The sequence below is a fragment of the Mytilus galloprovincialis genome, chromosome 9 (assembly GCF_965363235.1).
Source record: "Mytilus galloprovincialis chromosome 9, xbMytGall1.hap1.1, whole genome shotgun sequence".
Taxonomy (NCBI): domain Eukaryota; kingdom Metazoa; phylum Mollusca; class Bivalvia; order Mytilida; family Mytilidae; genus Mytilus; species Mytilus galloprovincialis.
Window position 1 is genome coordinate 93372442 of NC_134846.1, and position 24071 is coordinate 93396512.

The following is a 24071-nucleotide window of genomic DNA, read 5'->3' on the forward strand; positions in this document are numbered from 1 at the left end:
CTCCTTTTTGAAGACTAAAGGGTAAAGGATTTACTCTTTCTTGAAGACTAAAGGGTGAGGGATTTACTACTTTTTGGAGACTAAAGGGTAAGGGATTTACTCTTTCTTGAAGACTAAAGGGTGAGGGATTTACTCTTTCTTGAAGACTAAAGGGTGAGGGATTTACTCCTTTTTGAAGACTAAAGGGTCAGGGATTTACTCTTTCTTGAAGACTAAAGGGGGAGTGATTTACTCCTTTTTGAAGACTAAAGCGTAAGGGATTTACTCTTTTTTGAAGACTAAAGGGTGAGGGATTTACTCCTTTTTAAGACTAAATAGAGAGGGATTGACTCCTTTTTGAAGACTAAAGGGTGAGGGATTGACTCCTTTTTGAAGACTAAAGGGTAAGGGATTTACTCCTTTTTGATCAATAAAGGGTGAGGGATTTACTCTTTTTTGAAGACTAAAGGGTGAGGGATTTACTCCATTTTTAAGACTAAAGGCTAAGGGATTTAATCTTCTTTGAAGACTAAAGGGTGAGGGATTTACTCCTTTTTTAAGACTAAAGGGAGAGGGATTTACTACTTTTTGAAGACTAAAGGGTGAGGGATTTACTCCTTTTTGAAGACTAAACGGTGAGGGATTTACTCCTTTTTCAAGACTAAAGGGTAAGGGATTTACTCTTTCTTGAAGACTAAAGGGTGAGGGATTTACTCCTTTTTGAAGACTTAAGGGTAAGGGATTTACTCTTTTTTGAAGACTAAAGGGTGAGGGATTTAGTCCATTTTTAAGACTAAAGGGTAAGGGATTTAATCTTTTTTGAAGACTAAAGGGTGAGGGATTTACTCCTTTTTTAAGACTAAAGGGAGAGGGATTTACTACTTTTTGAAGACTAAAGGGTGAGGGATTTACTCCTTTTTGAAGACTAAAGGTTAAGGGATTTACTCCTTTTTGATGACTAAAGGTTAAGGGATTTACTCCTTTTTGATGACTAAAGGGTATAAGGGATTTTCTCCGTTTTTAAGACTAAAGGGTAAGGGACTTACTAATTTTTGAAGACTAAAGGGTGAGGGATGTACTCCTTTTTGAAGATTAAAGGGGTAGGGATTTACTCCTTTTTGATGACGAAAGAGTTAGGCATTTACTCCTTTTTGAAGACTAAAGGGTAAGGGATTCACACCCTTTTGACGATTAAAGGGTAAGGAATTTACTCCCTTTTGAAGACTAAAGGGTAAGGGATTTACTCCTTTTTGATGATTAAAGGGTAAGGGATTTACTCCTTTTTGATGATTAAAGGATGAGGGATTTACTCCTTTTTGAAGACTAAAGGGTAAGGGATTTACTCCTTTTTGAAGACTAAAGGGTAAATGATATACTCCCTTTTAAAGACTAAAGGTTAGGGGATTTACTCGTTTTTAAAGAGTAAAGAGTGAGGAATTCACTCCTTTTTGAAGACTAAAGGGTAAGGGATTTACTCCTTTTTGAAGACTAAAGGGTGAGGGATTTACTCCTTCTTGAAGACTAAAGGGTAAGGGATTTACTCCCTTTTCAAGACTAAAGGGTAAGGGATTTACTCCTTTTTGAAGACTAAAGGGTGAGGGATTCACTCCTTTTCGAAGACTTAAGGGTGAGGGATTTACTCCTTTTTGATGACGAAAGGGTAAGGCATTTACTCCTTTTTGAAGACTAAACGGTAAGGGATTCACTCCCTTTTGAAGACTAAAGGGTAAGGCATTTACTCCTTTTTGAAGACAAAAGGGTGAGGGATTTTCTCCTTTTTGATGACTAAAGGGTGAGGGATTTACTCTTTCTTGAAGACTAAAGGGTGAGGGATTTACTCTTTCTTGAAGACTAAAGGGTGAGGGATTTACTCTTTCTTGAAGACTAAAGGGTGAGGGATTTACTCCTTTTTGAAGACTTAAGGGTGAGGGATTTACTTTTTCTTGAAGACTAAAGGGTAAGGGATTTACTGCTTTTTGAAGACTTAAGGGTGAGGATTTACTCTTTCTTGAAGACTAAAGGGTAAGGGATTTACTCCTTTTTGAAGACTAAAGGGAAAGGGATTTACTCTTTCTTGAAGACTAAAGGGTGAGGGATTTACTCCTTTTTGGAGACTAAAGGGTAAGGGATTTACTCTTTCTTGAAGACTAAAGGGTGAGGGATTTACTCTTTCTTGAAGACTAAAGGGCGAGGGATTTACTCCTTTTTGAAGACTTAAGGGTGAGGGATTTACTCTTTCTTGAAGACTAAAAGGGTAAGGGATTTACTCCTTTTTGAAGACTAAAGGGTAAGGGATTTACTCTTTCTTGAAGACTAAAGGGTGAGGGATTTACTCCTTTTTGGAGACTAAAGGGTAAGGGATTTACTCTTTCTTGAAGACTAAAGGGTGAGGGATTTATTCTTTCTTGAAGACTAAAGGGTGAGGGATTTACTCCTTTTTGAAGACTAAAGGGTAAGGGATTAAGTCTTTCTTGAATACTAAAGGGTGAGGGATTTACTACTTTTTAAACACTAAAGGGTAAGGGATTTACTCCTTTTTGAAGACTAAAGGGTGAGGGATTTACTCCTTTTTGAAGACTAAAGGGTAAGGGATTTACTCCTTTTTTGGAGACTAACGGGTAAGGGATTTACTCCTTTTTGAAGACTTAAGGGTGAGGGATTTACTTTTTCTTGAAGACTAAAGGGTAAGGGATTTACTCCTTTTTGAAGACTTAAGGGTGAGGGATTTACTCTTTCTTGAAGACTAAAGGGTAAGGGATTTACTCCTTTTTGAAGACTAAAGGGAAAGGGATTTACTCTTTCTTGAAGACTAAAGGGTGAGGGATTTACTCCTTTTTGGAGACTAAAGGGTAAGGGATTTACTCTTTCTTGAAGACTAAAGGGTAAGGGATTTACTCTTTCTTGAAGACTAAAGGGTGAGGGATTTAATTTTTCTTGAAGACTAAAGGGTGAGGGATTTACTCCTTTTTGAAGACTAAAGGGTAAGGGATTTATTCCTTCTTGAAGACTTAAGGGTGAGGGATTTACTCCTTTTTGAAGACTAAAGGGTATGGGATATACTCTTTCTTGAAGACTAAAGGGTGAGGGATTTACTCCTCTTTGGAGACTAAAGGGTAAGGGATTTACTCTTTCTAGAAGACTAAAGGGTGAGGGATTTACTCTTTCTTGAAGACTAAAGGGTGAGGGATTTACTCCTTTTTGAAGACTTAAGGGTGAGGGATTTACTTTTTCTTGAAGACTAAAGGGTAAGGGATTTACTCCTTTTTGAAGACTTAAGGGTGAGGGATTTACTCTTTCTTGAAGACTAAAGAGTAAGGGATTTACTCCTTTTTGAAGACTAAAGGGAAAGGGATTTACTCTTTCTTGAAGACTAAAGGGTGAGGGATTTACTCCTTTTTGGAGACTAAAGGGTAAGGGATTTACTCTTTCTTGAAGACTAAAGGGTGAGGGATTTACTCTTTCTTGAAGACTAAAGGGTGAGGGATTTACTCCTTTTTGAAGACTAAAGGGTGAGGGATTTACTCTTTCTTGAAGACTAAAAGGGTAAGGGATTTACTCCTTTTTGAAGACTAAAGGGTAAGGGATTTACTCTTTCTTGAAGACTAAAGGGTGAGGGATTTACTCCTTTTTGGAGACTAAAGGGTAAGGGATTTACTCTTTCTTGAAGACTAAAGGGTGAGGGATTTACTCTTTCTTGAAGACTAAAGGGTGAGGGATTTACTCCTTTTTGAAGACTAAAGGGTAAGGGATTAAGTCTTTCTTGAAGACTAAAGGGTGAGGGATTTTACTACTTTTTAAACACTAAAGGGTAAGGGATTTACTCCTTTTTGAAGACTAAAGGGTGAGGGATTTACTCCTTTTTGAAGACTAAAGGGTAGGGGATTTACTCCTTTTTTGCAGACTAAAGGGTAAGGGATTTACTCTTTCTTGAAGACTAAAGGGTGAGGGATTTACTCCTTTTTGAAGACTATAGGGTAAGGGATTTACTCTTTCTTGAAGACTAAAGGGTGAGGGATTTAATTTTTCTTGAAGACTAAAGGGTGAAGGATTTACTCCTTTTTGAAGACTAAAGGGTAAGGGATTAATTCCTTCTTGAAGACTAAAGGGTGAGGGATTTACTCCTTTTTGAAGACTAAAGGGTAAAGGATTTACTCTTTCTTGAAGACTAAACGGTGAGGGATTTACTACTTTTTGGAAACTAAAGGGTAAGGGATTTACTCTTTCTTGAAGACTAAAGGGTGAGGGATTTACTCTTTCTTGAAGACTAAAGGGTGAGGGATTTACTCCTTTTTGAAGACTAAAGGGTCAGGGATTTACTCTTTCTTGAAGACTAAAGGGGGAGTGATTTACTCCTTTTTGAAGACTAAAGCGTAAGGGATTTACTCTTTTTTGAAGACTAAAGGGTGAGGGATTTACTCCTTTTTAAGACTAAATAGAGAGGGATTGACTCCTTTTTGAAGACTAAAGGGTGAGGGATTGACTCCTTTTTGAAGACTAAAAGGGTAAGGGATTTACTCCTTTTTGATCACTAAAGGGTAAGGGATTTACTCTTTTTTGAAGACTAAAGGGTGAGGGATTTACTCCATTTTTAAGACTAAAGGCTAAGGGATTTAATCTTCTTTGAAGACTAAAGGGTGATGGATTTACTCCTTTTTTAAGACTAAAGGGAGAGGGATTTACTACTTTTTGAAGACTAAAGGGTGAGGGATTTACTCCTTTTTGAAGACTAAACGGTGAGGGATTTACTCCTTTTTCAAGACTAAAGGGTAAGGGATTTACTCTTTCTTGAAGACTAAAGGGTGAGGGATTTACTCCTTTTTGAAGACTAAAGGGTAAGGGATTTACTCTTTTTTGAAGACTAAAGGGTGAGGGATTTAGTCCATTTTTAAGACTAAAGGGTAAGGGATTTAATCTTTTTTGAAGACTAAAGGGTGAGGGATTTACTCCTTTTTTAAGACTAAAGGGAGAGGGATTTACTGCTTTTTGAAGACTAAAGGGTGAGGGATTTACTCCTTTTTGAAGACTAAAGGTTAAGGGATTTACTCCTTTTTGATGACTAAAGGGTAAGGGATTTACTCCTTTTTGATGACTAAAGGGTAAGGGATTTTCTCCCTTTTTAAGACTAAAGGGTAAGGGACTTACCAATTTTTGAAGACTAAAGGGTGAGGGATGTACTCCTTTTTGAAGATTAAAGGGGTAGGGATTTACTCCTTTTTGATGACGAAAGAGTTAGGCATTTACTCCTTTTTGGAGACTAAAGGGTAAGGGATTCACACCCTTTTGACGATTAAAGGGTAAGGAATTTACTCCCTTTTGAAGACTAAAGGGTAAGGGATTTACTCCTTTTTGATGATTAAAGGGTAAGGGATTTACTCCTTTTTGATGATTAAAGGATGAGGGATTTACTCCTTTTTGAAGACTAAAGGGTAAGGGATTTACTCCTTTTTGAAGACTAAAGGGTAAATGATATACTCCCTTTTAAAGACTAAAGGTTAGGGGATTTACTCCTTTTTAAAGAGTAAAGGGTGAGGAATTCACTCCTTTTTGAAGACTAAAGGGTAAGGGATTTACTCCTTTTTGAAGACTAAAGGGTGAGGGATTTACTCCTTTTTGAAGACTAAAGGGTAAGGGATTTACTCCCTTTTCAAGACTAAAGGGTAAGGGATTTACTCCTTTTTGAAGACTAAAGGGTGAGGGATTCACTCCTTTTCGAAGACTTAAGGGTGAGGGATTTACTCCTTTTTGATGACGAAAGGGTAAGGCATTTATTCCTTTTTGAAGACTAAACGGTAAGGGATTCACTCCCTTTTGAAGACTAAAGGGTGAGGCATTTACTCCTTTTTGAAGACAAAAGGGTGAGGGATTTACTCCTTTTTGGTGACTAAAGGGTGAGGGATTTACTCCCTTTTGAAGACTAAAGGGTAAGGGATTTACTCCTTTTTGAAGACTAAAGGGTAGGGATTTACTCCTTTTTGAAAACGAAAGGGTGAGGGGTTAACTCCTTTTTGATGACTAAAGGGTGAGGGATTTACTCCTTTTTGAAGACTAAAGGGTAAGGGATTTACTCCTTTTTGAAGACTAAAGGTTGAGGGATTTACTCCTTTTTGATGATTAAAGGGTAAGGGATTTACTCATTTTTGAAGACTACAGGGTGAGGGATTTACTCCTTTTTGAAGACTAAAGGGTAAGGGATTTACTCCTTTTTGATGACGAAAGGGTAAGGCATTTACTCCTTTTTGTAGACTAAAGGGTAAGGGATTCACACCCTTTTGAAGATTAAAGGGTAAGGAATTTACTCCCTTTTGAAGACTAAAGGGTAAGGGATTTACTCCTTTTTGATGATTAAAGGGTAAGGGATTTACTCATTTTTGAAGACTAGGGGGTGAGGGATTTACTCCTTTTTGAAGACTAAAGGGTAAGGGATTTACTCCTGTTTGAAGACTAAAGGGTAAATGATTTACTCCCTTTTGAAGACTAAAGGGTAAGGGATTTACTCCCTTTTGAAGACTAAAGGGTAAGGGATTTACTTCTTTTTGAAGAGTAAAGGTTGAGGGATATACTCCTTTTTGACGACTTAAGGGTAAGTGATTTACTCCTTTTTGAAGACTCAAGGGTAAGGGATTTACTCCTTTCTTGAAGACTAAAGGGTAAGGGAATTACTCTTTCTTGAAGACTAAAGGGTGAGAGTTTACTCCTTTTTGAAGACTAAAGGGTAAGGGATTTACTCTTTCTTGAAGACTAAAGGGTAAGGGATTTACTCCTTTTTGAAGACTAAAGAGTGAGGGATTTACTCCTTTTTGAAGACTAAAGGGTGAGGGATTTACTCCTTTTTGGAGACTAAAGGGTAAGGGATTTACTCTTTCTTGAAGACTAAAGGGTGAGGGATTTTCTCCTTTTTGAAGACTTAAGGGTAAGGGATTTACTCTTTCTTGAAGACTAAAGGGTGAGGGATTTACTCTTTCTTGAAGACTAAAGGGTGAGGGATTTACTCCTTTTTGAAGACTATAGGTTGCATTTCTGTAAATATTGACAATGCAATTTCCCATAGGAACTCCTTTTACGGCTAAAACTGTACCACTTTTACTATGAAGTTTTGAAAAAAATCTTATCCTAGAATTGAAAGTTCATAATTATGCACCACAATTTTTTTCAAAGGTCAAAATATAGGGCTGTGCGGCATATTTTCAACGTTTATATGCCCTGAACTTCTCAGAGTTTAAACTTACACTAGTTTTCTTAACTACTCCTACCTCGAATGAAAGGTTACCACAGATTTCAATGTAAACAATATGCACGTGTTTATTTACTGGTAACATTCCCCAGTTCTGTCTCTGCGATATGGAACACAGAGAGCATAACTGGGAACCAGTATGTAAACAAAATTAATTTTCTATGAATATTCAATTACTCCCCAAAAGAGGCGTGTTTTTAGAAACAGCTGTATTTACAAAGTGCAACCTATACAGACATTTATTCAAATAGAAAACTCTCTAAAATCAGTTTTTCTCACATTAATACTCATTTATCAGAATTAAAGTCTTAAAGAAATCATTGTGTATACTCTAAGATTTTATTTTCTATACATTTTATACCCCCCTCCCCTGTTTCAATTTTTTAAAGAATTTGAAAACAAGACTTTGATTATTGCCAGCTTACCCTATTTCCATATTTTCTGATAAAAAATGCCTAGAACCTGTTAAAAAACTGTTTTGATAACATATTTAAAGCATATCAGAATATCATAAATGTAATGTTTAGCAGTCAATCATTACAACATTCAAGATTATATAAAGTATCCAATCCAGCCTCTATCTCCAGTCCACATCTAGCTGTATGCCTATTTGTCAATTAAAGAACACATTTTCTGCCTCAAATGGTCAATTTAGAATTCTTGTCACAACAGTATCATCTGTAACCATATATCTGACACAATTTAGCTACTATATATACTAGAAGTGTTCAAACAAAGCCATATTTGCAATAGTTGTATTTATGCAGATACCAGTCGGAAATATAAATTCACTTAAAATGTTGTAGAGATGACTGCTAACATCTGATTTTTGCATAACTGCCAAGCATGGTTATTGTTTTCTATATCAAGAACTTAAAAATCATAAAATCATAGCATTTACAAGTTAAATTATTTGTTTTATGACTCAGGGGGTAGGCAATTTTCTATGTTTTTTGCCCCTGGGGCCCCAAATTTCCTAACTCATTTTGCTGTTTCTAGCAATCTGGAATATTTAGTACATATTCAGGATAGAACACACTATTGTAAGTTTTCTTGAGATATTTTAGTTTTTCTAGCTTGTATTTATTATGCCGTGGTGACAAAAAAGCAGATTTAGGTATTGCGGCTTACTTTTGGGTTATCGAAAGGACACAAATACCCCATAAATAATATTCAGGAAGGATCTATGAGTTGCAATGACTGCGAAGAGTAAATATAAGCACGTCTTAACAATTTAACTTACAAATATGCAAATATTATGATTTAATTTTGCATCCAGGACTTTAAGTAAACTATGCATACTGTAAACTGTGAATTTATGCTGAGTCATCATATTTAAGGCCCAGGACTCTATTAATCTTCATTAAATATTTATAAAACTTCTTATTTGAGTTAATTTCTTTAACATCTGTGAAATAAAGCAAATTTTGTTAAATTCTGAATGTTCCCCTTTTTCACCCTATATACAGACATTTATTCAAATAGAAAACTCTCTAAAATCAGTTTTTCTCACATTAATACTCATTTATCAGAATTAAAGTCTTAAAGAAATCACTGTGTATACTCTAAGTTTTTCTTTTCTATACATTTTATACCCCCTCCCCTGTTTCAATTTTTTAAAGAATTTGAAAACAAGACTGATTATTGCCAGCTTACCCTATTTGCATATTTTCTGATAAAAAGTGCCTAGAACCTGTTAAAAAACTGTTTTGATAACATATTGAAAGCATATCAGAATATGATAAATGTAATGTTTAGCAGTCAATCATTACAACATTCAAGATTATATAAAGTATCCAATCCAGCCTCTATCTCCAGTCCACATCTTACTGTATGCCTATTTGTCAATTAAAGAACACATTTTCTGCCACAAATGGTCAATTTAGAATTCTTGTCACAACAGTATCATCTGTAACCATATATCTGACACAATTAAGCTACTATATATACTAGAAGTGTTCAAACAAAGCCATATTTGCAATAGTTGTATGTCAAAATGTATGTATGCAGATACCAGTCTGAGATATAAATTCACTTAAAATGTTGTAGAGATGACTGCTAACATCTGATTTTTGCATAACTGCCAAGCATAGTTATTGTTTTCTATATCAAGAACTTAAAAATCATAAAATCATAGCATTTACAAGTTAAATTATTTGTTTTATGACTCAGGGGGTAGGCAATTTTCTATGTTTTTTGCCCCTGGGGCCTCAAATTTCCTAACTCATTTTGCTGTTTCTAGCAATCTGGAATATTTAGTACATATTCAGGATAGAACACACTATTGTAAGTTTTCTTGAGATATTTTTGTTTTTCTAGCTTGTATTTATTATGCCGTGGTGACAAAAAAGCAGATTTAGGTGTTGCGGCTTACTTTTGGGTTATCGAAAGGACACAAATACCCCATAAATAATATTCAGGAAGGATCTATGAGTTGCAATGACTGCGAAGAGTAAATATAAGCACGTCTTAACAATTTAACTTACAAATATGCAAATATTATGATTTAATTTTGTATCCAGGACTTTAAGTAAACTATGCATACTGTAAACTGTGAATTTATGCTGAGTCATCATATTTAAGGCCCAGGACTCTATTAATCTTCATTAAATATTTATAAAACTTCTTATTTGAGTTAATTTCTTTAAAATCTGTGAAATAAAGCAAATTTTGTTGAATTCTGAATGTTCCCCTTTTTCACCCTATATAGGGTAAGGGATTTATTCTTTCTTAAAGACTAAAGGGTGATGGATTTACTCCTTTTTAAAGACTAAAGGGTAAGGAATTTACTCTTTCTTGAAGACTAAAGGGTGAGGGATTTACTGCTTTTTGAAGACTAAAGGGTAAGGGATTTACTCTTTCTTGAAGACTAAAGGGTGAGGGATTTACTCCTTTTTGAAGACTAAAGGGTGAGGGATTTACTCCTTTTTGAAGACTAAAGGGTGAGGGATTTACGCCTTTTTGAAGACTAAAGGGTAAGGGATTTACTCCTTTTTGACGACTAAAGGGTAAGGGATTAACTCCCTTTTGAAGACTAAAGGGTAAAGAATTTACTCCTTTTTTAAGACTAAAGGGTAGGGATTTACTCCTTTTTGAAGACTAAAGGTTGAGGGATTTACTCCTTTTTGATGATTAAAGGGTTAGGGATTTACTCCTTTTTGAAGACTAAAGGGTGAGGGATTTCCTCCTTTTTGAAGACTAAAGGGTTAGGGATTTACTCCTTTTTTGATGACGAAAGGGTAAGGGATTTACTTCTTTTTGAAGACTAAAGAGTAAGGGATTCACATCCTTTTGAAGATCAAAGGGTAAGGAATTTACTCCCTTTTGAAGACTAAAGGGTAAGGATTTACTCCTTTTTGATGATTTAAGGGTATGGGATTTACTCCTTTTTGAAGACTAAAGGGTGAGGTATTTACTCCTTTTTGAAGACTAAAGGGTAAGGGATTTACTCCTTTTTGAAGAGTAAAGGGTGAGGGATTTACTCCTTTTTGAAGACTAAAGGGTTAGGGATTTACTCCTTTTTGGAGACTAAAGGGTGAGGGATTTATTCCTTTTTGAAGACTAAAGGGTAATGGATTTACTCCTTTTTGAAGACTAAAGGGTAATGGATTAACTCCCTTTTGAAGACTAAAGGGTAAGGGATTAACTCCTTTTTGAAGACTAAAGGGTGAGGGATTTACTCCTTTTCGGAGACTTAAGGGTGAGGGATTTACTCCTTTTTGATGACTAAAGGGTAAGGCATTTACTCCTTTTTGATGACGAAAGGGTAAGTCATTTACTCCTTTTTTGAAGACGTAAGGGTAAGGAATTCACTCCCTTTAGAAGACTTAAGGGTAAGGCATTTACTCCTTTTTGAAGACTAAAGGGTAAGGGATTTACTCCTTTTTGATGACTAAAGGGTGAGGCATTTACTCCTTTTTGAAGACTTAAGGGTGAGGGATTTACTCCTTTTTGAAGATTAAAGGGTGAGGGATTTACTCCTTTTTGAAGACTAAAGGGTAAGGGATTTACTTTTTTTTGAAGACTAAAGGGTGAGGGATTTACTCCTTTTTGAAGACTAAAGGGTGAGGGATTTACTTTTTTTTTTAAGACTAAAGGGTGAGGGATTTACTCCTTTTTGAAGACTACAGGGTACGGGATTTACTCCTTTTTGATGACTTAAGGGTAAGGCATTTACTCCTTTTTGAACGACTAAAGGGTAAGGGATTCACACCCTTTTGAAGATTAAAGGGTAAGGAATTTACTCCCTTTTGAAGACTAAAGGGTAAAGGATTTACTCCTTTTTTAAGACTTAAGGTGAATGGATTTACTCCTTTTTGAAGATTAAAAGGTAAGGCATTTACTCCTTTTTGAACGACTAAAGGGTAAGGGATTCACACCCTTTTGAAGATTGAAGGGTAAGGAATTTACTCCCTTTTGAAGACTAAAGGGTAAAGGATTTACTCCTTTTTTAAGACTTAAGTTGAATGGATTTACTCCTTTTTGAAGATTAAAAGGTAAGGAATTCACTCCTTTTTGAAGACTTAAGGTAAAGGATTTACTCCTTTTTGAAGATTAAAGGAAAAGGGATTTACTTCTTTTTGAAGATTAAAGGGTAAAGCATTTACTCCCTTTTGAAGACTTAAAGGTAAAGGATCTACTTTTTTAAGACTTAAGGTGAAGGGATTTACTCCTTTTTGAAGATTAAAAGGTAAGGAATTTACTCCTTTTTGAAGACTAAAGGTTAAGGAATTTACTCCTTTTTGAAGACTAAAGGGGAAAGGGATTTACTCCTTTTTGAAGACTAAACGGTAAAGGATTTACTCCTTTTTGAAGATTAAAGGGAAAGGGATTTACTTCTTTTTGAAGATTAAAGGGTAAGGCATTTACTTCTTTTTGAAGATTAAAGGGTAAGGGATTTACTCCTTTTTGAAGACTAGAGGGTAAGGGATTCACACCCTTTTGAAGATTAAAGGGTAAGAAATTTACTCCCTTTTGAAGACTAAAGGGTAAGTGATTTACTCCTTTTTGATGATTAAAGGGTAAGGGATTTACTCCTTTTTGAAGACTAAAGGGTAAGGGATTTACTCTTTCTGAAGATTAAAGGGTAAGGCATTTACTTCTTTTTGAAGACTAGAGGGTAAGGGATTCACACCCTTTTGAAGACTAAAGGGTTAAGGAATTTACTCCCTTTTGAAGACTAAAGGGTAAGGGATTTACTCCTTTGTGAAGATTAAAGGGTAAGGGATTTACTCCTTTTTGAAGATTAAAAGGTAAGGTATTTACTCCATTTTTAAGACTTAAGGTGAAGGGATTTACTCCTTTTTGAAGATTAAAAGGTAAGGAATTTACTCCTTTTTGAAGACTAAAGGTTAAGGGATTTACTCCTTTTTGAAGACTAAAGTATAAGGGATTTACTCCTTTTCGAAGACTAAAGGGTAAGGGATTTACTCCTTTTTGAAGATTAAAGGGTAAGGGATTTACTCCTTTTTGAAGATTAAAGGGTAAGGGATTTACTCTTTGTTGAAGATTACATGGTATGGGATTTACTCCTTGTTGTAGGCTATAGGTGACCTATAGTTGTTAATATCTGTGTCATTTTGGTCATAGGATAAGCGATTTACTCCTAGTTGAGATTATAGGGTACGGGATTTACTCCTTTTTAAAAACTATACAGTATGGGATTTACTCTTTGTTCAAGACAATACAGTGACCAGTAGTTGTTGCACACATTATATTCATCTGATGAGTAGAACTAAATTGTATTCAAAGAATGGAACTGGCTCTATAGTCGCCGTCATGTAAAATTGGCACTGTGATTTTTGTCGAAATTTTTTTAAATATCAGCCGCATTCACTCGAGATGATGTTTTTCCATTAGCGGAAGAAAATTCTTTCCAAATATCCACTACTGTCCTACCTTTTATTGTGTTTGCACTGTATAGTCTTGACCTTCACATTTTTTAAGATTAATCACATTGTAAAACCGCCATCTTGGTTTCTATGAGGATCCCTTATTTATGTGGTGGAGAGCCTAATTTTGAAACAACATTACTTCCCTTGATAATGGACTGAGAAATTTACATTTAAATATTACTGTTGATATAAATCATTGATACAAATGATTCTTTACTTGAGACAATATCTGAAAAAGTCTAATTTCCATGTCCCGCACTTCACCAGCAATTATTTTTTTATTCAACCATCTTTTTGGAAAATTTTAAGTTTTAGTATAAACTAAATTATATAATGTACCATGGCCTGCCAATTAAACACTCATTCTTATATTTCTTCCAATAAAATATTGTAATTTAAATGTTCAACCCCTCCCTAAAATCATGTTGTCCCCTGTGTTTTTTTGAAAACTAAATCATTCAAATAATATCCAAATTAACTAAACAGGCGTCCGATTCTCACATATATGATATATTATTTAATAAACTTGCCCTTAATTTGTCTTTTTATATTATAACTATAGCATGTAATAAAATTTTGCAAATTTTAAGAGAAAAAAAATTTGTCCCAGGGGTGATTTCCCTCCTGTTACCACTGGTTTTTTTTTAACCTGTGGAAACGTTTACAAGACCAAAAGTTATTTTCCCATTATGTATTGTGAAGAGCATCATTCCCTGAATGTATTAGTACAAAGAAATAGTTGGAAAGGCGGCCAGGTTTGAAAATTCAAGCCCATCCAAGGTAAGAATTTATAAAAAAAATACTTATTGGTGTTCTATCCTGTTATAGCCTTTTTTTACACTTTCTGAGAATATTTTTAAGTGTGCACCACAACATTAAGTGTGTTTTTATATCATCTTTTTAAAAGTTATATGTCACAGGAAATACACTTACATTTAATGTGATAAAAAGGACAAAAACTATCGCGTAATTCCTTTCTGTTACGTTCTGTCATGTTACCTGATCAAAAGTAACAGCATAACCATCATCAGTAACAGGAAGGATGTTCAAGACAATTTCACTGAAGAATCGAACAGTTAATCTACTATATGCCAACCATTTCATTTAATATAAGTTATCACCCCCATATCAAATAAATTTCAAAATAATATACAGTATATTGAATAAAAAAATAGGTTTTTTGCTTTTGATAACAGCAGAGAACATTGTGCAATTCTAGTATATTAGATAGTAACAGAAAGGAATTTATTTTAGAATTTTTCATTACCTGGGCAGATTTTTCATCTTGCAAATACAGTTTCAAAGGATAAATGACATTGTTTGCTGTTATCTTCCAATTGTGACCAATATAAAATGATTTATTTTTCTTAAACTTTAAAATAAAGCAGAAAAATCCTTTCTGTTACCAACTCTGTCCTGTTTCCGTTGTCCTGTTACTCACGATTCTTTCATGTTACCGACATATCTGACTATATTTAAGTATATTTCTAAAACTTTTGTATTGCAAATGCTAAAATCAATAATTGGCATTTGATAAACTATTGCAGGATATACTAGTAAACCACAAATAATGTCTTAACTTATTCCTTATTCCCATTAGAAACTTTTTTAACTTGATTCACTTTGGTAACAGGAAAGAACTGGATTTTTTTTGTACCATTTTCTAAATTGCCATTGTTTCCTTATTAAACAAGTATTTGAATTACAGACAACAGTTCCTAGATCCCCAATGTGTGTTCTTTGATTTGTGCTATTAAAATACCGGGTCTAAAGAATTTTTTTTGTTTTTTTCTTATTGCCAAAAACTAGACTTTTTCAGATATTGTCTCACTTATATTATATAGCTTTTCTATTCATCTCGCTATTGTTAAATAAGATCTGAGATTAATATTTGTTAAATTGCTTAATCATTTAGAGAGCCATAGTCTTCCTATAGAAACTTTTTAATGTAGGTGCAATTGTTAAAATGCAACCCAATTCTGTTTTAAAACAGTCTACATAAGGCTTTTAATATAGAAAGTTTGCTGGTCTTGCACAGACCTTACCACTTGCTGAAAGATGACATTGTTACATATAGAACAAAATGTCTATCTTCAGTCTTGCTGGTCTTGCACAGATCTCACCATATTTTGTCACTCTTATGTGAGTTTTAACTTATTTACATTTGAATACTTTATTTTTACAATATTAATGTTGATATTTGCTAAATTGTAATCTATTAATAAACTATGAAAACTTGCTAGTGTTGAGTATTACAAAGTTAAATATGAAGGATCAGAGACTCAGGATTCCGATACCTACTCTTTATACAAACAGGGGTAAAAAGTTGACACAGAAAATACACAACTTAAAAAACCCTCCGGTTTCATTTACATAATATTCGTTACTCTCTGGTAATATCCTTGTCATTGATGTGATACAATTTTCAGCGCTTTTTGCCTTTAAACAATAAAGATGATGAAAAGCTCTGAGAGACCCGAGAAAATAGACAGCATGTGGAAATCCACAGCAACACTTCCGGTAATAACAATGTCGGATTCCACCATACAAAATAATCTTGGATTATGTGAAGGTCAGGATTATACAGTGCAAACTCAATAAAAGGTAGGACAGTAGTTGATTTTTGTAATGATATTTGATTCTGCTAATTGAAAAACGTTATTTTGAATGAATGAACCAAAACATGGTACCAATTTTACGTGACGGTGACTATAGAAAGTAAATTCTTTCTTCCTAAAGTAATTAAACAGACGAGCTATTTTAGGTTTTTAGTGAATATATTATATAGGCTAATTTTAAGTACATTTTGGCTAAATTAACATGAAAAATGTTAAGCACAAGCATTGACTATTATATTTTTTTCCCGTGAAAAGATCAAGCAAAATACATTTTTTTTTTTTTTTTTAACGTGGATAATATATTTTTATTGCACTCTATTGCTGTTAACAATTTACATCTAAACACCTCAGGTAAACATGATTATACACAACCTCAAAGTGTACAACACAAAGTTGTCAAAAAATAAATAATCAAAAGGTTAAAGAAGGAGACAAAAAAGTGTGTATTATACAATATTGAATAATATATTATTATTATTTTTTTTGTACATTATTGTCACCTGACATGCTCAAGTCATGTGACATAATACTTGGGTCATGTGACTTCAGTGATATTTCTTATTATTTATGATCATTTATGAAGTTAAAGGTTTTTATGATCAAATTACTGTTTTTTCTTTTAATTACAGTATTTATTTCAACTATATATTTTATTTCTGCCTTGAATATTTTGAAGATATCTATTTTTGTTCTCTTTGAGTCAGAAATGTAATATGATTTATAGATGGAAAAAAATATTACAGTCAAAAGGTAGTTAATTTCATAGTAAGCTTCATCATTTATTTTATATCCTACTATAAGATTTTCCATATTAAGAATGCTTTCATTGAATCCTATAAATTTAAGAAGGTTCAATATTTTTGATATAAAGTCACTGTTGTAACTGCAAGAAAAATAAAAGTGTTCATAATCTTCTTTTATACTGCAATGATTACATTTAGTATCTGTGAGTATTTTCCATTTTACTAATAAATCATTGCATTGAAGTATGAAATGAATTAATTTCCATCTAAACATTTTCAATTTATTGTCAGGTAAGTAGTTAAAAATGAAGTTGAAACAATTTTCTAGTTTGAAGTAAAGGTTTTTTGCAAACATTTTTTCCCACATTATAACTCCTATAGGTTTGTCTGGTTTGTTTTCATTTATAATAATGTTATAAATTTGTTTTGTACTCATTTTAGAATTAATTTCTTTATTTGCCATAATTTTTAGACTATTTATAGTTTTATTAATATTAACTTTAGTTTTAATTGAATTATCTTGATTTATTATTGTAAGCCATTGATTTGGAATAGCTTTTTTAATGCAAGATATCTGCCTGATCCAATCTTGTTTATTTTTTAGTTTAGAAAGTATATGTGTTTCTGAAATTTGACCTTTATCATCTATGATATCATTTATGAAATACAAATTGCTTTTTACCCACTCTTCAAAAAATAAACATTTTCCATTTAGTCTGATAAAATTATTTCCCCATATAAATTGTTTTCTTATTTGTAGAAAGTCATGTGGGTATGTTGACCCACCTCCTTTAACACTAATCCAAGTTTTAATTAATTCTTGGTAAAATTCTGGAACACTCTTGAAAATTGTCTTATCTAGATCATTTATATTTTTTTAGATTAATTAGAAATATGATCAAGTTTTTACCAAATTTATTTAAATAGAATCTTGGTATAACTGTCCAATTGTCCGTTTCAGTATTAAATAATTTTGTTATCCAGCCTATGTGTATAGATTTTATAAAAATATCAATGTCTATCATTTTAAGTCCCCCTTTTTTGTACTCTGCTGTAAGAGTTGATCTTTTAATTTTATCTCTTTTACCATTCCATATAAAATTGTATATGAGGGTTTTAAATTTTTGTAAGAATCTTTTGGTATTACAGTATTTGATGCTATATATGTTAAGTTTGGTAGAATTAAAGATTTAGTTACTACTATTCTCCCTAATATACTTAGTTTTCTTTTCTTCCAGTTTGCTATTATTTTTTCACATTTCAATATTTGTTTTTCAATATTAAGATTTTGACATTCTGATTTATTGTGTCCAAAATAAATTCCCAAACTTTTGATTAAAATACATTTATTACTGCAATATCACACTGATGAAAACTGTCTGGAAAGTTTAAACTAAGTACTGTATATAGATTAAAACTTTACACATTTAAACTAAAGGCTCTCAAGAGATTGTGTCGTTCACCTGACTCTACTTGGGTTTTTCATATAAAAAAATATAAAAATCATAACAGATACTTAAAAAATGATTGAGGCCAACTTAGGTTTAATATTGGCCCAATAATGTAATACTAAATCATTGTGGCCAGCTTGAACAGTAAATCAGCAACAAAGTAGCAACACTTCAGCAGCACCTCATAAGGAACATTTATGACATGTTTAGTTTCAGTCCAAGCAGTAGTTCTCTAAAAGAAGACATTTGTATGTATTTCCAATAGGGTCCTATGTTAAACTTATTCCTCCCCTGGCTGCCATCTTGGCTGATGTATCAGCAACAAAGTAGCAAAACTTCATTAGCACCTCATAAGGAGCATTTATGCTATGTTTGGTTTCATTCCATTCAGTGGTTCTCTAAAAAAAGACATTTGTATGTATTTCCCATAGGGTCCTATGTTAAACTAAGTCCTCCGCTGGCGGCCATCTTGGATGATGGATCGGCTACAAAGAAGCAACACTTGGCCAGCACATCATAAGGAACATTCCTGCCATATTTGGTTTCATTCTATTCAGTTGTTATCTAGAAGAAGTTCAAAATGTAAAAAAGTTAACGACGACGACAACGGACGACGACGGATCATTTAACGAACGAAGGACAAATGAAAATAGCTCACTTGGACCTACGGGCCAGGTGAACTAAAAATCAGAAATTTTAAGCTTGAAACATATTTGATTTTAGAAGCAATTTGGCAAAAAAAGCACCTTCTACAATTTTTTGGATTATTCAATATTTACCCCTTATATTCCAAGGTACTGTATCTTCTTGAGATGTCTTCAACTTTTTCACTTTTTTTGTCAAAGCTTTCTTTGCTCTCTTCAAGCCCTTCACTGACTTGTTCAACCTCTCATACGACTTTTTCAGTTCCATTATTTCACCATTTGAACGTTTAATGTCCAGCATTATTTCCTGATTTGTCTGGTCTAGTATCTTAACCTTCAGGTCATCACACTCCAGTTTCATTGGTTGTCCACCTAATCGGCTGATAGCCTGAAAATGAACAAAGAACAATGAGTCTTCATAAAAAAAAACAAGTTGGATTGTGATTAAAAATATCTAAATCTTAAAATCTAAATACACAGTAAGAATCAGCATATTAATGAAATATAAGAAGATGTGGTATAAGTGCTAATAAGACAGCTCTCAATCCAAGTCACAATTTGTAAAAGTAAAATATTATAGGTAAAAGTACGGTCTTCAACACGGAGCCACAACCCCAAAATTCAATCCCAAACTTTCTTTAAGGTGAGAGGTACGTAAATGAACGCCTCTAGGGAAAAACGTGAAAAACGACGTCTGTTGTTATGGGAGTTATCTCCCGTACACCAGAAAATACGTTTTCAAGATGTCGGAATAATGGTCTATTTGGTGGAAGAGTATTGAATGCACCTAATCAAAATATAACAAAAAATGAAGTATTATGTAAATAAAATTCTAAGCACAGTAAATCAGTGCTTCACTCCCATGAAAATAAAAGTAACTAATTAGCTTGACGTGATGGTCGGAAAGTGAGTTTACTAGCTGATCAACTTAAGCTTGCAAGAACTGCTATAAATCATATTTTTTTTACAAAACTGTTTAAAAGAACTATTAAAGAATGGGTCTCGAAAGTATTTTGTATATACATTGGGGTAACTGTACATACATTAACTACTACATGCTGGTACTCGGCACAGATCAGAGACTTAACTTGAAAATCGGGAATGTTGATATGGGAAGTGAAAACGAAATGTAGTATTGAATATTGTATACATGCATAATCCATTACACACATACACTCACACAATAACAAATTAAAGCATACACTATATATTGTCATTTTATTATATTGAAATTCCATAGTTAAAATAGTCGCAGACTAACATTCGGTCATGCATTTGCATTCAAAGAAATAAATGTATTTCTCAAAACAACTGTGAAAACGTCTAGGTTAATTCTGATATTCTTGATTTGATATTCCTGTTATATAACCTTTTTCTCATTTAAATATAAACATATGGATGCTCATACAAAAGAAACTTTCTTTACAGTGCTTTCTTTCACGTCCGCGATATGGTCTATAAATAGAATTTGAAAATGAAAGTACTAGTAAAAAAAAGTTACACGTTGCTTTTCAGTCAATTTGAATTGAATAGAGCATTGTCAATTACAAGCTTCCAGCACGAAAATGCGGTAAGGGAAATATAGAGATATGCTGCATGAAAATTACCCTTTATACTGCCACTTGAAAAATAAAATAATAATCAAAGTATATAAATACTGCTCCCTATACTGAAGATTTAGAAATTTCTGCGTACATCAACCAATTCATTTTAAAATGCGCAAAATTTGCGTAATTTCTTATTTCAATTTAAGTTGATGCTGTTTGTACACATGTGCAAATGCTGCTATTAAAAGTTAGAATTAGAGTTTTTATTTTTCGTATTTCTTCTCAATATTTTACAATAATTAAAACTTGTCAAAAAATTCTGAAGTACGAACTGGCCGAATATTGTTGGCATAAATTGCGAGGCAAATAATGCCATTGGCGATGTCCAATCGCTGCAAAAGCAAATTAATACTTTAAATAAAACTCCCCCGAAGACGGTTCTTCAAAATCATATGCAGCATTTCTTTTCAGTACATTTTTAGCTTGAGCTTAACAGCTAAAAAAATCTAGACTGGACACATTTATATCAGAACGTCATTTAATGTGTGTTCAAAGTCCGTGTTGAACAATATATAAATAATATATAACTGAAAGAGGGGTAAAGCAGACTGTTACCCCGATGAAATGTTGTCATTCACCGCGGTTGACAATGCTTTTTTAAAGGGTATTATTTTGCAAGAACTTATCCTTTAAGGAAAAAGAGAAGGTGTTGATAGGGTACATGAATTGCTCACATAACAATGAAACCCCGATTAACAAAAGCATCAAAAGATAAATAAGTTGGAATTTATATACATTTATTTTTAAATATTCACATCTTTGCACTTCCGTCACTATAATAATGAACCAAAACCAACGATAGGGAAAAAAGTAGGGATAATATGCATCAATCTTCAAAATATTATTTTTGTTTGTTTTTTGCCTATAATTTACATTTACATGTATCCCATATCTCCTTTCGTGTCATATTAAACACACCATTTAAGTTTGCAAATGACCAGTACTATTGTGATTGAAGTATGAGTTCATGTTTGTGTTCCTTCTCGTGCTATTGAAACATGATTTTATATATTTTATATGCATAACCTTCTGTAACTATCGGGTGAATAAAATTTTACTGTTGTGTTTTATCATGCACCCGCCGTAGCGGGGGGGCATTTAATTTTTCACTTGTCTGTCCGTCCGTCCTTCCCAAAATTGGTTTCCGTTCTCTAAATATATTTTGCCTCAACCAAATGTTAGGAAACCTATACCCAATGCTTAACACAGATCTAGTTTAAATTTTGGTGGCTTCACTTTTAACGTTCATCATTTATGCCCATAACAAATTGAAAATTGCTACTTTTTCCGTTTCTGTTCTCTAAGTTTAGTTTGCCTCAACCAAATGTTATGATATCTGTACACAATGTTTATTACCACAAAACACAGATCATTTTGATTTTTCGGTGGCATCACTTTTGCTGTTCTAGAGTTATGCCCATTTACAATTGGAAAAAAATGCTGAATATTTCGTTTCCGTTTTCTCACTTAATCTAATGAAACGTATACACAATGCTTATTACTACACAACTAAGATTTGGTACAAATTTGGGTAGTGTGTCACTTTAACATTTTTTGAATTATGTCACTATATAACATTATATGCAAGCGGGGCATCATTTGTGTTCCATGGACACATTTTCTCATTTATTTACAATTGTTTGTCTTTTGTCTGTTTTTCTTTTTTTTTCAATGCGTTGTCAGTATGTTTTCGGCTTACAAATTTCCTGTTGCGCAGTATATTTCGCCTCCCTTATTGTGAAACAGCAAAATTGTGGTAAAAAATGTGAACATTGAATGTACATCGTCATTCGGAGAATCTATTTTGATGACAGAGCTTTTATTGTTTCTGTTAAATATGTTTTGTTTTAAAGATGTTCTTTGTTTTTAATCATTCCAGAAATACGTAATAAATACATAGGATCTCGTATAATCACTGAAAAAAATAATAACAGGATAATATGTTCTATATAGCATTAGTATTGCGAAAAAAATTATAATGAAGCGGTCGTTGTCTTGTCAATTCTGCTGATATAGCCTTGACGTTGCGTTGTCCTTTCGGCGACGTCATGCTTTTTTTTTTCTCTTTTCCCTTCACCAACACCCTTTCATCGGTTGATATATGAAAAGGGAGTTCGGTAACCCCATGAAAATTATATATCAAAAGAAAGGAAAACAATACCTTAAAATCGTTTAATTTTTATAGAAAAATCGTAGGATTGGTTTTAACTGCAGAATAATTTAAGTTTGAAATTTCTTATTTTTGGTTCAAATGTGACGTTATGTCTATGTACTTTATGTTATTTCCTTACCATTTTCAAATGTCTGGAACTCGGAAACTAGATCGGTTACCTACTTAAATTTTTCGATTTTTCATTATCTTTTATAAAGTTCTACCTGCATATAATTTCTTTTAAAAATCGCCGGACAAGCCATTTACGTACCTGTTACCTTAAATGTATGGATTCATGTTGTAAATTTTCATAGAGATCCATATGCTTATTCACAATTGATTGTCACGAAACAAAACAAAAATACAAGTTTTTCACCCTTTTGTTTTACCCTTAATTGTTGAACATCTAAGACAATAACCCCCAAATCAATCGCAACATTTTTTTGTATGGAACAATGACAACAAAGACAATGTCATACAATTTTTCCAATGCAAAAACTATTGCAGTTGCAAAAAAAGTGACTTGCAACAATTGCTGCTTATATTAAAAAATGGAAACCATAGAGCAGACAAAAGCCGAAGGCCACCAATGCGTCTTCAATGCAGTGAGAAACTCCCGCACCGGAGGCGTCCTTATAGTTTACATTGTTGGTTTATTAAGTCAAATCAGCTGGACGAAATGGCATTCTTAACTATGAAATTTGAATTGACATAAGTCAATGGTACATGAGGACGCCCAAGAGAATGGGTTAGATTCTTTTTAGATAGTTTAGATGTTAAACTTTTTTTTTAAATTAAAGTTGAGATAAACATGTATAAGAGAAAAAGAAATTCAACACTTCTCCAATACTGTTTTGTAATAAATATAGTTTAATGTTTTCATAGAAAAGTAAATTCTTAGCCGTTTTGTAAAAATATTCAGAATTGAAGGAGTTTCTTATAGTTCTTGATTTGAAATACATGTACACTGCATTCAAGAACTAAAGAGATAATAAAAATGCTGATACCAATTCGTTAATTTCCATTCGTTTGATGTGTTTGAGCTTTTGTTTTGGCCATTTGATCAGGGACTTTCTGTTTTGAATTTTCCTTGGAGTTCAGTATTAGTCATATTTTACTTTTAACATGTAGTGATTTCGAATGTGAGGAAAATCATCTTCATAGACTGCAACATGGTCCATGCCAACGATTGATATTTCCATGTCATATATAAATGCATATCTTTCAGTTTCAGGCTTTTTGGTGAAATTAATCTTACTGTATAGTTTGTATCCATTATAACATTGTATTTACGATGAACTTACACTAGTCACATTGTCCCATGCTGTTGTGAATATTGTACTGTCTACTTTCCCCTCATCCAGGTGAGCAAGGAAGTTCCTGTAATATTTAATCCTGGCCAAATCTGAAGAAGGTGTGGTTTCATTATCAGATGGTAACCTGTCAAACCCACCATGAGGAGGACTGGTATTGGTCAGGTGTCTGAGTAACGATATTATTAGAGTAACGTCAAATGTTTTAGAATCAGGAACATCTAGAAATAAAATATATAAGATCATCCAATCGTTGAAGATTTAAGACAAATTAATAACCTTTATTTATCCTAAGAAAAAGATGGAAGATCACAGACACCTGATCATCTTTTCTATAGATAAACCCTATGTTATAAAAGTAAGATGGAATGTCTCAGAACTTGACCATTTTTATGAATAACCTTTATGCAGGAACTTCTCAGGAAGAAAGATAAGAAGT

General features: G+C 33.2%; 1 protein-coding gene across 1 annotated transcript in view; it reads right to left on the reverse strand.

Annotated features, from left to right (window-relative positions):
* The window catches only part of LOC143046884 (uncharacterized), a 51059-nt gene that overhangs the window by 21937 nt on the left and 5051 nt on the right, over positions 1-24071 (reverse strand). Inside the window, exons 2-3 of the mRNA XM_076219940.1 lie at positions 23624-23853; positions 18696-18948 (exon numbers count right to left, since the gene is read on the reverse strand). Of these exons, the coding sequence (XP_076076055.1) occupies positions 18696-18948; positions 23624-23853 (483 nt within the window). The remainder of the gene's footprint in view (positions 1-18695; positions 18949-23623; positions 23854-24071) is intronic.